The sequence below is a fragment of the Eurypyga helias genome, unplaced genomic scaffold, assembly GCF_000690775.1.
Source record: "Eurypyga helias isolate BGI_N326 unplaced genomic scaffold, ASM69077v1 scaffold21316, whole genome shotgun sequence".
NCBI classification, from domain to species: domain Eukaryota; kingdom Metazoa; phylum Chordata; class Aves; order Eurypygiformes; family Eurypygidae; genus Eurypyga; species Eurypyga helias.
Genome location: NW_010258957.1, coordinates 53,663 through 65,778, shown reverse-complemented (window position 1 = coordinate 65,778; position 12,116 = coordinate 53,663). Strand labels below are relative to the sequence as shown.

The 12,116-nt window shown below is 52.9% G+C and overlaps 1 protein-coding gene across 2 annotated transcripts in view; it reads left to right on the top strand.

Moving 5' to 3' along the window:
- Positions 1-7,071, top strand: part of VANGL1 (VANGL planar cell polarity protein 1) — a 30,203-nt gene extending 23,132 nt beyond the window's left edge. For both annotated transcript variants that reach the window (XM_010154544.1, XM_010154545.1), the window contains 3 exons: positions 2,439-2,571; positions 4,596-4,830; positions 6,811-7,071. In XM_010154544.1, coding sequence (XP_010152846.1) covers positions 2,439-2,571; positions 4,596-4,830; positions 6,811-7,071 — 629 coding nt within the window. The remainder of the gene's footprint in view (positions 1-2,438; positions 2,572-4,595; positions 4,831-6,810) is intronic.
- The last annotated feature ends 5,045 nt before the right edge of the window (positions 7,072-12,116 follow it).

The window sequence follows — 12,116 nt, the reverse complement described above, 5'->3', positions numbered from 1 at the left end:
AGCTTTTACGCTGCAGGACGGCTGAAGTCCTGTGACAAGATGTGGTAAGGCACATCCTGCCTGTGAATAGGTTACTACTGAAAGGCTTTGAGAGCTGGAAGGGAGAAGAGACTGAAGGCACTTAACTGGGCAAGGTGTTTCTGCGTGCAGAGGCTGAAATATGAAGAATATCTCCCACATGGAAAAACGTGGGACATGATTGATTGGACTTCAGCAGAGTTTCAGTGCCTTATGCCTTTTTTGCTGCCTTTTTTGTTTTGGTGACTTCAGAAGTTTCAGGTACCTTATTCTAAATGTTTACCCAAACCTAATGCAGCGCTCCATAAAATTAACTGGAGGTTTAGACCCTTACAGTGAGATGTCCCCATCCTGACAGAGAAAGGGTGAAGGAGGGGGGCAGAGGCGCAGGTTTGCTTAGCGTGTGTGCTCTGATGCCTGGGGTGAAGCAGCTCTTGGGTGGGAGAGAACAGATTTAGTTGGAGAGGGGAAGCAAACAGACTTGCTCTGTGCTCTTCTAGGGATGAAATCTTTACTCCCAGCTGCTGAAAGAGGCCTGGTGTGTGGAATGTGAGGGTGTCTGCACACCGTTCTGGCCCGAGGGCTTCTGGGCTGGCTGCAGGATGTGCCACTCTGGTTACTACCCTGTGTGTCTCCTGCTGCAGCATCTCCGCAGGAGGCGGCAGGGTCTCTGCTCCTGCAGCACCTGCTGGGACCTTGGGATGCTCAGGCTCGGAGAGAAGACTGACGGTCTGGTAGTGTTAGGAGCTGCTAGCTCACAAAACGTTGTTGGAAGAGAAGGAACCGAAAGCAGCTCCAGATGTGGCTGGCAGGCCTTTCCAAGAGTCAAGCTCGTGAGAACCTGTGACTTCCCTTCTGGGGCAGTGGCGGTTCCCTGGGCTGTTCTTGTGCAATGCCGCTGCCTTTGCGGACATGGAAATCTCGGGCTTAGAGGCACATCTTTAAGTTTCCCATCCGTTTTACGAAGCAGTGTGTAGTTCTGGCTGCGGCTTACCTTGGCATCCTGACAGTCTCTTACACCCTCCATGTGAAAAGACAGTAATGCTATTAAGGCAGCCTAATTTGTTGGCAGCTTTTGCATTTGATACTGGAGCAGCCAGGAAGGAAAAACATCTTGCTGTAATCTCTTACACAGTGTGGGGAGGCTCACCTTCAAACCTAAGATTTTCATCACCAGGCATAGTCCACGAGGCAAATTACAGTTCTAACCCAAATTTGGGAGCTATTGTCCCCCTTGAATCATACCCTCCATTTCAGCGCTGTCAAACAAAGTCTGAAGTGTTTAGACTGTTAAGAAGCTGTCTGTGTGACTGCTCATCCTTCCCACTGCTGAGCTTCAGGCTTCTGTCTTGGAATCTGGTTTGTGCTTTTTAGGAAAAAAAAAAAATAATAGTTGCCCTTGCACAATCAGGCCAATTGTAAGCCTGTCTGTGCAACTGGTTGGCCTTAACCACTGCCAGTTGAAAGTGTGGGCTTTCAGAGCGGTTAGTCAGCAAAGCAGCTCTTGGTGGTTTGGAGATGCTCCTAGATTTCTCATTTTTCCCCTCTCGGTAGACCCGCCTCTGCCTACATAAGAGGATTGGTAGACTTTTCTGGGGCAACAGGTTTTTTTTCCCCTCTCTGCCCAAACAGCCAGAGCTGTGAGCTTCGTGGTGGAGCTGCAGAACCTACTGCTGCACTTTAAGGTCGCTACTTAAGGTCCTGTAGTGACAGCTCTGCCTCTTGGCTGGGTGTTGGAGCAGACTGTGGCTTCCCTGTTCCTGTAGCTGTGTAGGATCCGTTCACAGCGACAGGAGTGCTGGTGGCAGGTGCTGCTTGAGGAGCTGCTGTGCCTATAGACCCAGTCTGCCCTGGTGCAGCACTGCTGCTCTGACAGCATCTGCCCTCCCGGAAAGCCCTGTGCTTGGAATAGAGGTGACCCTCCTGCCTCCACATCCCACTTATCCTCCCTGCGTGTAACTCTGGAGTTTGGCTTTCCGTCCTTCATCTCCATGTCTCTTGATGTTCTTGTTTGTCTTTCTCCTCTCTGCAACTCCCTGCTTCTTGCTGCTCTCACACTGTCTTGTTGCTGACGTGTGCTGTGTTCCAGCTGCCCTTGCCTGCAAACTGAAAACATATATAACGGGCGGTAAGTCGCATCCTCGGCATGTGCACCTCACCTCTGCCTTCGTGTGCGTTGCGTGACATCCTTCCTCCCGACTAACTGCCCTCGTCCGCAAGCCAAAGCCCTCTCTGCAGGCTGTTCCATCTAGCTGGCGTTCTCTGAGCTCCTGGGGGGCTGGGGAAGGTCTATAGACTCGACTGCAAAGGCTGGAGTCACAGAGCACGTGTGACGTGCTCTGGGGAGCTGGTCTGCCCCAGCCCTGTGGTAGTAACGCCACTTTTCTTGCCTCCTTTCTGCTCCTCCTCGCCTCCTGAAGGCCCCGGTAACAATGCCTCGGGGCAGTCCCGTGCCATGATTGCAGCCGCGGCCCGTCGCAGGGACTCCAGCCACAACGAGCTCTACTACGAAGAGGCCGACCACGAGCGCCGGGTGAAAAAACGCCGCGCAAGGTAAAGCGGGTCCTCCCCGGGTGCCGTGCCTCGGCGCTGCGAGGCTCAGTGGCGTGGGGCTTGCTGAGCCTGACGAGTGGGACACCCGTGACTGAGGGCTGGGGGTTGGCTGTAAATCTGTCACAGCGAAGGAGCCTGTGAAACCCAGATGCACGAGGGACGGTGGCAGCTTGCAGCTGGAATTATCTGACGAACACACGTAAAGCAGAGCTCGTGTATATTGTGCCAGATAAGCTAATGCAATGTCACGGATTAGGGAACAGTCCAGTGCTTGACAAATCCGTAGTTACTTGCTGTAGGAAATCCCATTATTTCCCCCATGCCCAGGCTTGTCTCAGCCCAAGTAATCCAGGGACAGGATCAGTGGAACACTTGCCGTTCGTGGGAGAGGAGAACATTTGTTGGCAGATGACTGAAAGGGACAGTTTGCCCTTTTCAATGAGTTGGGGAGGAAAGACGTGACCAGAAGTGGTTGCATTTTATTTTGGAACGTAGTTGTGTTTTCTGCCAGTCACACTTAGGCTGCAGAGTTGATGCTTTGTTGAGGCGACCTGCGATAGTGCCTCTATTTGTTCTGGACCCTAATTACAGTTTGTAGTTAACATACCTAAGAGTTTTGAGGCAAGCTGCTTACGGACAGGCACCCCTGAGTGGAGCTGTGTTTAGAAGGAATGTGCCGTAACTGGAAGGAGCTGGCTTGTTTTTGTGTTTTCTTCTGGCAGTTTATATTTTGTTGGAAAAGTGCTGGCACAGTGTCCCCCCCATAGCCTGCTTCAGTCTGACCTGTGCTCCGTAGCCACTGTCCTTTGGGCTCTCTTCCAGCCTCTGAGCAGTAGGAAATTAAGGTTCCCTTTTCGTGCAGTGTAGCATCCTAGCCTGGGCACATCTCCCGGGCTTGCTGAGGTCAGTAAGAGCAGCTGCTTAGTCAGAGGAAAAACCATCAGTCACTGGAAGATCAGGCCAGATGTTTCAAAGGGAGAAGGTCAGAGCTGCAACAAAAAGACACGAGGAAACTAGAAACTGATTTCCACCCCCCACCTCTCCTCCAAGCCAAATTAAACAGAATGGGCAGGGGTCAAGGCTTCTCGTGCTGTTCCTGGTGTATAGTCTCAGTGCAGTAGGCTGTACTTCTGCCTGTCGTGAGTCACCTTCCCCTGGCTTTAAGATGCTTTTGGTACTGAGAGTAGCATGGACAGTAGTTGGTGACTTGAGTGGAAATCTATTGTGAAACAAATCTCGTCAGGAGGGGCAGAAGAGTAGTTTGTTGGGCGACTCTTCCATTATTGCTGCTTTTTCCTCACTAGCTGCAGCGTAGCCCCTCGCTTGTCCCTTAGCACTGGGCTCGCTTGCAAGTGTCGTATGGCAGCTGTTTGCTCCTTCACGGTGCGGTTGTGGTGTTTGCTCACCTGTGCCAACACGGGATGGTTTGCAGAGGACGTCTGTAGCCGCAGTATTAGGTGGGAAGACGGGAGCCCCGTCACTGTTCGGTGGTGGGGTGCAGAGCCATCATCCAGCAGCACAAGGTCTGTACCCAGCTGGGTAAACTGGAGCAGCCTGCAGCTTGTGAGCAGTGTCACGGAGCAGTCTGTCCTGGGTCACGCTAGTTTATAGCCAGCTCCTTCCCGAGTGCCTGCCCACCCTTGCGCTTGGCTCTGCGGTACTGTGTGCTGGAACCATGATTTCGGACGCGTGTTAAACTCGAGGGCAGCTGTGTCTCGTTTGAGTCATGTAGCTGATGTTTATGCTGTGTTGGCAGAACCGAGTACGACACTCCAGGCTTTTAAAGTCTTAATCCTGTTTTATGACTCTCAGTTTCTGGATGGCTTGGGCAAGGAAAGAAAAGCTGCTGTCTACCTCTCAGCGTCAGTAAAGATTTTATGTAAATTGTCTGATGGCAGGCAGTGAGTCAGTGGCAGAGATGGGAATAGGAGCTTGTAAATCCCAAATTCCCAGCTCTGCCTTAACCACAGGCTCATCCTACTTCTCTTGTTGTGACTTTTACTGTCCTGACTTTCCTTCTGCAGGCTTGTGGTTGCAGTAGAGGAAGCTTTCACTCACATCAAACGCCTCCAGGCAGAGGAACAGCAGAAAGCTCCAGGAGAGATGATGGACCCCCGAGAAGCAGCCCAGGCAATCTTCCCCTCCATGGCAAGAGCCCTGCAGAAGTACCTTCGCACCACCCGCCAGCAGCAGTACCACAGCATGGAGAGCATCTTGCAACACTTGTCCTTCTGCATCACCAATAACATGACACCAAAGGTAACACTTTCTCTAGCACTGGTGCAGGAAGGAGGGAGAAAGGAGTGGCACGTCTGCGTGTGCACGCAGAAGAGAAAATGGTTGGGAGAGGTCAGTGGAGGTTTTCGTAGTTGCTGTCTGTGATATCAGCGCATTGTAGGTTGCATCAGGTCTTGATGCTTCCTCTACAGCATCACCTGTCTCTATAGGATCATAGAATTGTTAGGTTGGAAAAGATCTTTAAGATCATTGAGTCCAGCCATCAACCTGGCTCTGCCAAGACCACCACTAAACCATGTCCCACAGTGCCTCATCCACGCGTCTTTTAAACACTTCCAGGGATGGTGACTCAACCACTTCCCTGGGCAGCCCATTCCAATGCCTGAAAACCCTTTCTGTGAAGAAATTTTTCCTAATATCCAATCTAAACCTCCCCTGGCACAACTTGAGGACGTTTCCTCTTGTCCTGTCACTTGGGAGAAGAGACCAATGCCCACCCCTCTGCACCCTCCTTTCAGGGAGCTGTAGAGAGCCATAAGGTCTCCCCTGAGCCTCCTCTTCTCCAGGCTGAACACCCCCAGCTCCCTCAGCCGCTCCTCACAGGACTTGTGCTCCAGACCCTTCCCCAGCTCCGTTCCCTTCTCTGGACACGCTCCAGCACCTCAGTGTCTTTCTTGTAGTGAGGGGCCCAAAGCTGACCCCAGGATTTGAGGGGCAGCCTCACCAGTGCCCAGTACAGGAGGACAATCCTTGCCCTCGTCCTGCTGGCCACTCTGTCCCTGTTGCAGGCCAGGATGCCACTGGGCTTCTTGGCCACCTGGACACACGCTGGCTCATATTCAGCCGCTGTCAGCCAACATCCCCAGGTCCTTTTCTGACAGACAGCTTTCCGGTCACTCATGCCCAAGTCTGTAGCGCTGCAGGGGGTTGTTGTGGCCCAAGGGCAGGACTCAGCACTTGACCTTGTTGAACCTCACACAGTGGCCTCGGCCCATTGATCCAGCCTGTCCAGATCCCTGGAACCGCGTACAAGGTAATTGTTCTCATATCCAGCTCAGCAAAGGGAGTACCAAAGACATGTTTGAGATGGCAGCCTTGAACCCCAGGCTGTTCTCCCAGCTGGCTCATGGTAGCAGCAGAATGCAGGTGACAACCTGCAAAGGACCATTACTTTTCTTTTTTGTTCTCTCTGTAGTGCTGAATTTTTGGACTGCCTCTAATTATTGCCTAAATTCCTGTCTCTTTTCAGTGTTTCTAATCTGTGGGCCACTTGGTCATTTGTCAGTTTGCTGCTTCACCCCTGACTATGACTGTTGACTTGCAGGCACTGAATGATAAGAGAAATGGGTCACACAATCCCCCTCTCACTATCCATCCTTCCCCTCACACCTCACAGCCCTAGAGAAAGGTTAGAAATGTGAAAATTTGCTCCTGGACACTTAGCCAGGACTTACTGTGGTATGAGCAGAAACGCTGTCAAGAGATGGGGCTTAGCACCCTCTCACTGTGATCCTCCTGGGACCTCGCCAGTGCAAGGGGGAGTTCTGCTGCCGTGAAGATGGCAAAGGAGCCTTGAAAATATGAGCGACATCAGATGGAATTCCCTGTTCTGCTTTTGGTTTTGCAGCCTTAGCTTGGCCTGAAGAAGGGAGGGCCAGCTATCCAATCTGCCTGTCTGGGACTGGAGTTTTGGGTTGGATTATGAGGCTGGGAGGGGTTTATGAATTCTACTGCTGGATGGCAGTGCTGACAGCAGAAATCGCGGCTATAACTTTTCAGGCTTGCTGGGATGGACTGAAAGAGGATCTCGTGGTGGTTGTGCCTGCTCCTGGGGTCTGAAAAGCTGGGATTGTGGAGAGGATGTCTCCTGAAGCGTGGAAGCTGAAACCATTGGCAGCGTGGCAAGCCTGTGCTGGCAGAGCTGTAGCTGGGGATGGGAAGAGAGCATCGACGCGGAACGAGTTGCGGGGCCGGTGCTAACATGTGTCCCTCTCTCGATAGGCATTCCTGGAGCGTTACCTCAACCCGGGCCCAACCCTCCAGTACGACAGGGATCGCTGGTTCTCCAAGCAGTGGACGCTTGTCAGCGAGGAAGCGGTCACAAGCGGGTTACAAGACGGCACTGTTTTTGTCCTCAAGTGCTTGGACTTCAGCCTTGTTGTTAATGTGAAGAAAATCCCCTTCATCAAACTTTCCGAGGAGTTCATAGACCCTAAATCTCATAAATTTGTCCTCCGCTTACAGTCTGAGACTTCAGTCTAAGGGATTTTGAGGGTGGATTGTTAGGGGACTTTTTGTTTTTCTTCAATATTGTGCTTTTGGGTTTAATTTCCCCAATGCTGACTGAAACTGGCAGATGATGGACCAGTAATATTTGACCATCTGCACTTTATTTGGAAAGGGGAGGGGGGAGTTGGGATATCTTATCTAGAAAGAAGTATCTTAAGAGGCGACAGGGTGACTTGGCTCGGTTAGCTCAGCCTTGGAGACAGAACAGACTTTCTTTTCCCGCCCCCTTTCCAGGCATACCGTAAATCTCACGCTCTCCTTCTCCTCACGACTGCGACGTCGATATTTTTGTTGGAGCGCTGCCTTGCGCTGTCTGCTTTTGCATCTCTGCCTTTTGCTACCTGTAAGAGCGCCCTGCTCTCTTCTCTGCTCTAGAACTCTGCTTGTACGGGGAGTGCGGCAGCCCCCTTCGCTCGGGGGGGAGAGGGCTGCTTCTGTGACCACCTAATCTGGAGACTGAAGACTTCTGTTCCTCCTCTCCGTGTGCTCTCTTCTGTCAGTGCTGGACCGGTATGAGCATAGTGGGGTTTAGCTCTCAGTGTCTCTGAAGTAGTTCGTCTCGAACTGGGTTGGCCCATCTTGCAGCTTTACAAATTATGTTTGTTTTTTTTTTTTAACCAGTGCTTGTAAGTGAAACTGCTCTGCGTGACATGGCTCCCTGTTATCTCTCACCTGCTCACCCGCATCTTTTTGTCGGGCACTCCCAAGGCTCCTCATTTCTGTCCCCTTCTGTCTGGTTTTCCAAACGTGTTTCTCCAGCCACAGTCCCCTCGGGATCTGCCTTACTGCCGCGTCCCTCTGCACCTGCGAGAGCTGCCTGTTTGCACGAGGACGGGGTAGGGAAGTAGCTGGCTCCTCCTCAGATAAATCACAGACCCTCCCTGTGCCTGACAGCCTCTTTGAGGGGAAGGGGGTGCCGGCAGGAATGTGCCCCGCTGTCTCCAGCCAGCTTCAAGTGCATCTGGAGGAAAGACGGGCAAAAGTGCTTTGCTCCTGGAGGAGAGGAGCCAGGGAAGGGCTGACCACGTGCACTTGCTTTGGGGAACTGCTGTGCACTGCAGTGCGTCCTTCCCCACCGTATGCCTTCAGCTGTAGCTAAGAAATGCCAAACCGTGTCTGAATGTTGAAAATCTGCCTGCCTTTCTTGGCCTTTCTGTACTGCAGGAGTTTCCGCTCAGGGCTGGGATCTGCTCCTGAGACACCGTTTGGTTTGTTAGGCTGCCTTTGCCTGTCAGCGCAGCTTTCACGTCCGACTTCAACGTCACCGGAGTTTTGCGTGGTTTTGGAAGGTTTGCTTTTACCAACAAGCCTAAAGCAGTGTCCGAAGTCAGAGTGCCCGCACGAGGCATCGCGTGCCTCTGGAGCCAGCTCGGACGCTGGCATTGCCCTGCCTTCAGTCAGGTCCCTCCGGGATCCCCCCCCAGCTCTGCAGGGCTGGGTTTGCCTGTGTGAATGCAAATACTGGATTTGTTCTGCCCAGTCTTTTGCCGTGCAGATCTCTCTGTTGGGCAGGGTCTGACCCACCCTCTGTGCGATGTCTTAACGCAGAGGGCCCCCGTGCAGCGAAGTACTATCCCAGTGCCTTTCATTGCCAGGCTGCACCTGTGGGTAGTCCCCTTGAGATCAAGGGAGCACCCTGGTGAGTGAGGGTCCAAAGTGGTGATTCCCCATCCAAGTGACTCTTCCAGTCTCCTGCATCTTTTTTTACAACTGTGGTAGTCACCTGGATCCCGTCTTCTCCATGGGATGTGCCAGGTGTGGCTGTGAAGAAACTAAATGGTGCAGTATGTGATGAGATTAGGCCCCTGCTCCTTAAAGGATGGGAAATGGGTAGTTTTCCCTTCTCTAAACTTAGCGTTTGAGGTTTTTCTAGGCCAGGCTTTCTGGTAGTTTGTACGGGGGCTCCTTTATCGACCAGGGCCTCTGCGGTATTTTATTTTGAAGAAACAGATCATTTTACTCGCTCCTGGAGGGAAGGACAGCATGTAATATCTCACACTTGGCTCTCCCAAGATTCATGTATCTGGCTTTCAGGATGTGCACAACCAGGAGGGTGGAAGAGATTGGGAGCAGCTTGGGAGACTGTGGAGCCCTTAGGCCTGTGTGGAGGCTACTGCCTGTGGCTGAATTGGCTCACTTCTGCGAAGCCAGAGCAAGAACCACCTTGCTGGGGCCGTGCCATGTGCCGCAGAGCACCTTGTCTCGGGCACCTCTGCAAAACCTCCTTACTCTGCCAGGATTTCCTTCCCCTTTCCTTTTCCCTCCCTCACAAGGGGGGTTGTTTGACAGTATCTGCTCAGGAAACTCGTGTCTTAATCGCGTTAAATCCCCGAACGCGTGGACCAACCCGCAGGAAGCAGCACATGCTCGCTGCGGGTCTGCTCCCTCACCTGCGTGGTTCGGTGCCGCCCGTCCTGCCCGCTGCCGACGGGGGCCAGCTCCCACGCTGAACGCGCTTCCCCGCGTCCGCCGCGTCGATGCTTTGCCCGGTGAAACCCGAAGGAGGGGATTTGGCCTCTCCAACAGTCTCTTTAGAGATGCAACCTGCTTAGGGATGAGGACAGCCTAAAAGGGGACTCCTGAATATCCCTTGGGTTTTGGGGGGGCGGGGTCGCCTTACATTTTATTTTTCAGGATGTCTCCCGTTTCCTCTCTCCATGCAAAATCAGGGGACTGCTATTGTACCTACCTCACTGGGGTGTGGTGAGGCTGAAGTTGGCATCAAGTGCTTTGAGATCCACAGATGGATCTGTGGCATGTTCAGGAATTTCGAGACTCTCTAAAAACGCTGAGTGGTGGGAGCAGGCTGGTTTGTTTAACTCTGTTTATCGCCAGCTAATGAGTAAGAATCGAGTCACAGGGAACGGAGCTCTGATCCAAAATCCAGCAGTCCGTCCTTCTGCAGAGCTCGCCAAGAGCTGAGTATAAACAAGGCTTGTAGGGTTTGCCAGCCAAGCGCAGGCTGTTATCCTCCGAACGCCTCTCCAATCCTGCACTGTCTCCTTGCACATATTCTCCCCCCTCTCTCCCAGCCTGGATGCCTGTACCTGGCTGGGAATTGCTGGGGTGTGGTGGGTTTTTTTCTTTTTTTTTTTTTTTTTAGAATTTAGGTGGTTTATGAGACAACCCTGTTTATGCTGAAGTGGACAGTCCTGCAGAGAGATCCTTGTGCTGCCCATCCTTCACCAAAGCCATCTGATAGGGTGCCGTGTTGCCCAGCCAGGAGTGGTTTTTTCCCTGCTCCTCTCTTCCATGTTGGTGTTTTTTCCGTGACTCTCAAGTATGCTGCTCGGATTCTTTCAAGGCGCTGTTTTTTGCTCTCGGATGTGTTACAGCCTAAACCCAAAGCCATGCTGAGATCTTCCAAAACCAGATGCAGCTAAGACTTTCAGCTGTTGAGGAGCAGATGGAAGTGGCTGTGGGTTTCCACGAAGGCTGACTTTCTCTTTCGTGGCTGGAGAGGGAGAGATTCTGATTTCTTGCAGCTTCTAGGGGTGTAGGGGCAGATACCAGCCCTCTGACTAGGGATGGTCAAAGGTTGCCAGCACGTCCTTTAGCCCCTCATCGTCACGTGGCTGCAGCCATCCTTGTGGAGGATCTGTGGCTCTGACTAGGGATGGTCAAAGGTTGCCAGCACGTCCTTTAGCCCCTCATCGTCACGTGGCTGCAGCCATCCTTGTGTAGGATCTGTGGGGCTGCCTCAGGGCTCTGACTCCTTTCCTGCTCCCTGGAGCAGAGCAGGCAGTGCTCTTGGAAGCATTGAGCTCTCCCCTCCATAGTGTACCAGTTCCTGACCCAAGTCCCTGGGGTCAGCTTGGGGTGGGGTAGGGGGCTGCTTGCAGCTAGCGGTTTTCACCCCGTGGAGGGGAGACGTTGCCACCCACCCACCCCTGTGGGCAGTGGGGCGACCGGGGAGGGATGCTCCCTGCATGGAAAGGTGGTGTGATGCAGCTTGCTTGCAGAGCACAGGCAGCTCCTGCTTCTGGGGTGTCCCAGGTGTCTTCAGGGGTAATCCCCACCCGCAGGGGGATATTGGAGGGAAAGGCGGATTTCCTCAGACTTCTGCCTCCAAAAAATTTTCCTGCCAGCAACTTCAGTCACTCCACCTGCTGCTCCCATCCTCCCCTCCCCGTGTTCTTCCCTAGTGAGGCAGAACTCGTATCCGCTGAGAGGGGAGGTGCAGGGGCTGCAGCTCAGCGCTTGGGGTAGCTCATGATACGGTGTGACTTTGGGGGAGGTCTGAACAAATCCCAGTCCTTAACTTCTTCCTTTGGGAATCAGCCGTTGCCAAGTGTGCCAAAAGCTGCGGGGAAGCCATTCCTGAAGCTGGCCCTGCCTAAGCAGTTTTTAAGTGTCGTGCTGCTTTCCAACCCTCGCTGCTGAAGAAACTGGAAAGATCCTAAATGTAGAAACGTCTTCAAGCCTGTTTCTTCTTGCTTACCAAAACCCGCAAATCTACCCTTTTCGACCGCGAAACAAAAGCCTTGCAGTCACTTGGCAAAAACGCTCTGGTCTGGTCCCAGGCTCTGCTGTTCCGTGGCGCTGGGTCCTGCCCCGCCGTGCGAGAGCGGAGCGCGGGACCTGTGCTCGGATGTCCCTTCTCATTCAGCTTGTGTGTCTGTGTGCTTCTTCCCCTCTAGGTGTGTGCATTCAGCGTGTCTAAAGCCTCCAGCTTGGTGGTTCTGTCTTTAAACTCTGTTAAGAAGGAAACGCTCTTGGGATTGAGCTGTGGTGGTTTTGTTCTTGAATTAACTCTTCCTTCTCCTCAAATTCCCATTCTCCTAAAAGAGATGGCTTAGGGCCGTGAAGTCTCCTACAGGGCTATGCATCCTCCTGCGTTCAGGCTGCTGCCTCCCATAGATGATGACCAAAAGTTGCCGTTTCTGACAGCTGCTCCGTGACCGGTGGCGGATTCCTTTGGGATACTCCTGAGCGGGGTCCCCCGGCGCATCTGGCGTTACCCATCCCTCTGCCTCCCTCCAAGAGACCGCGTTGTTATCCCTCCAGCGCGCCGAGGC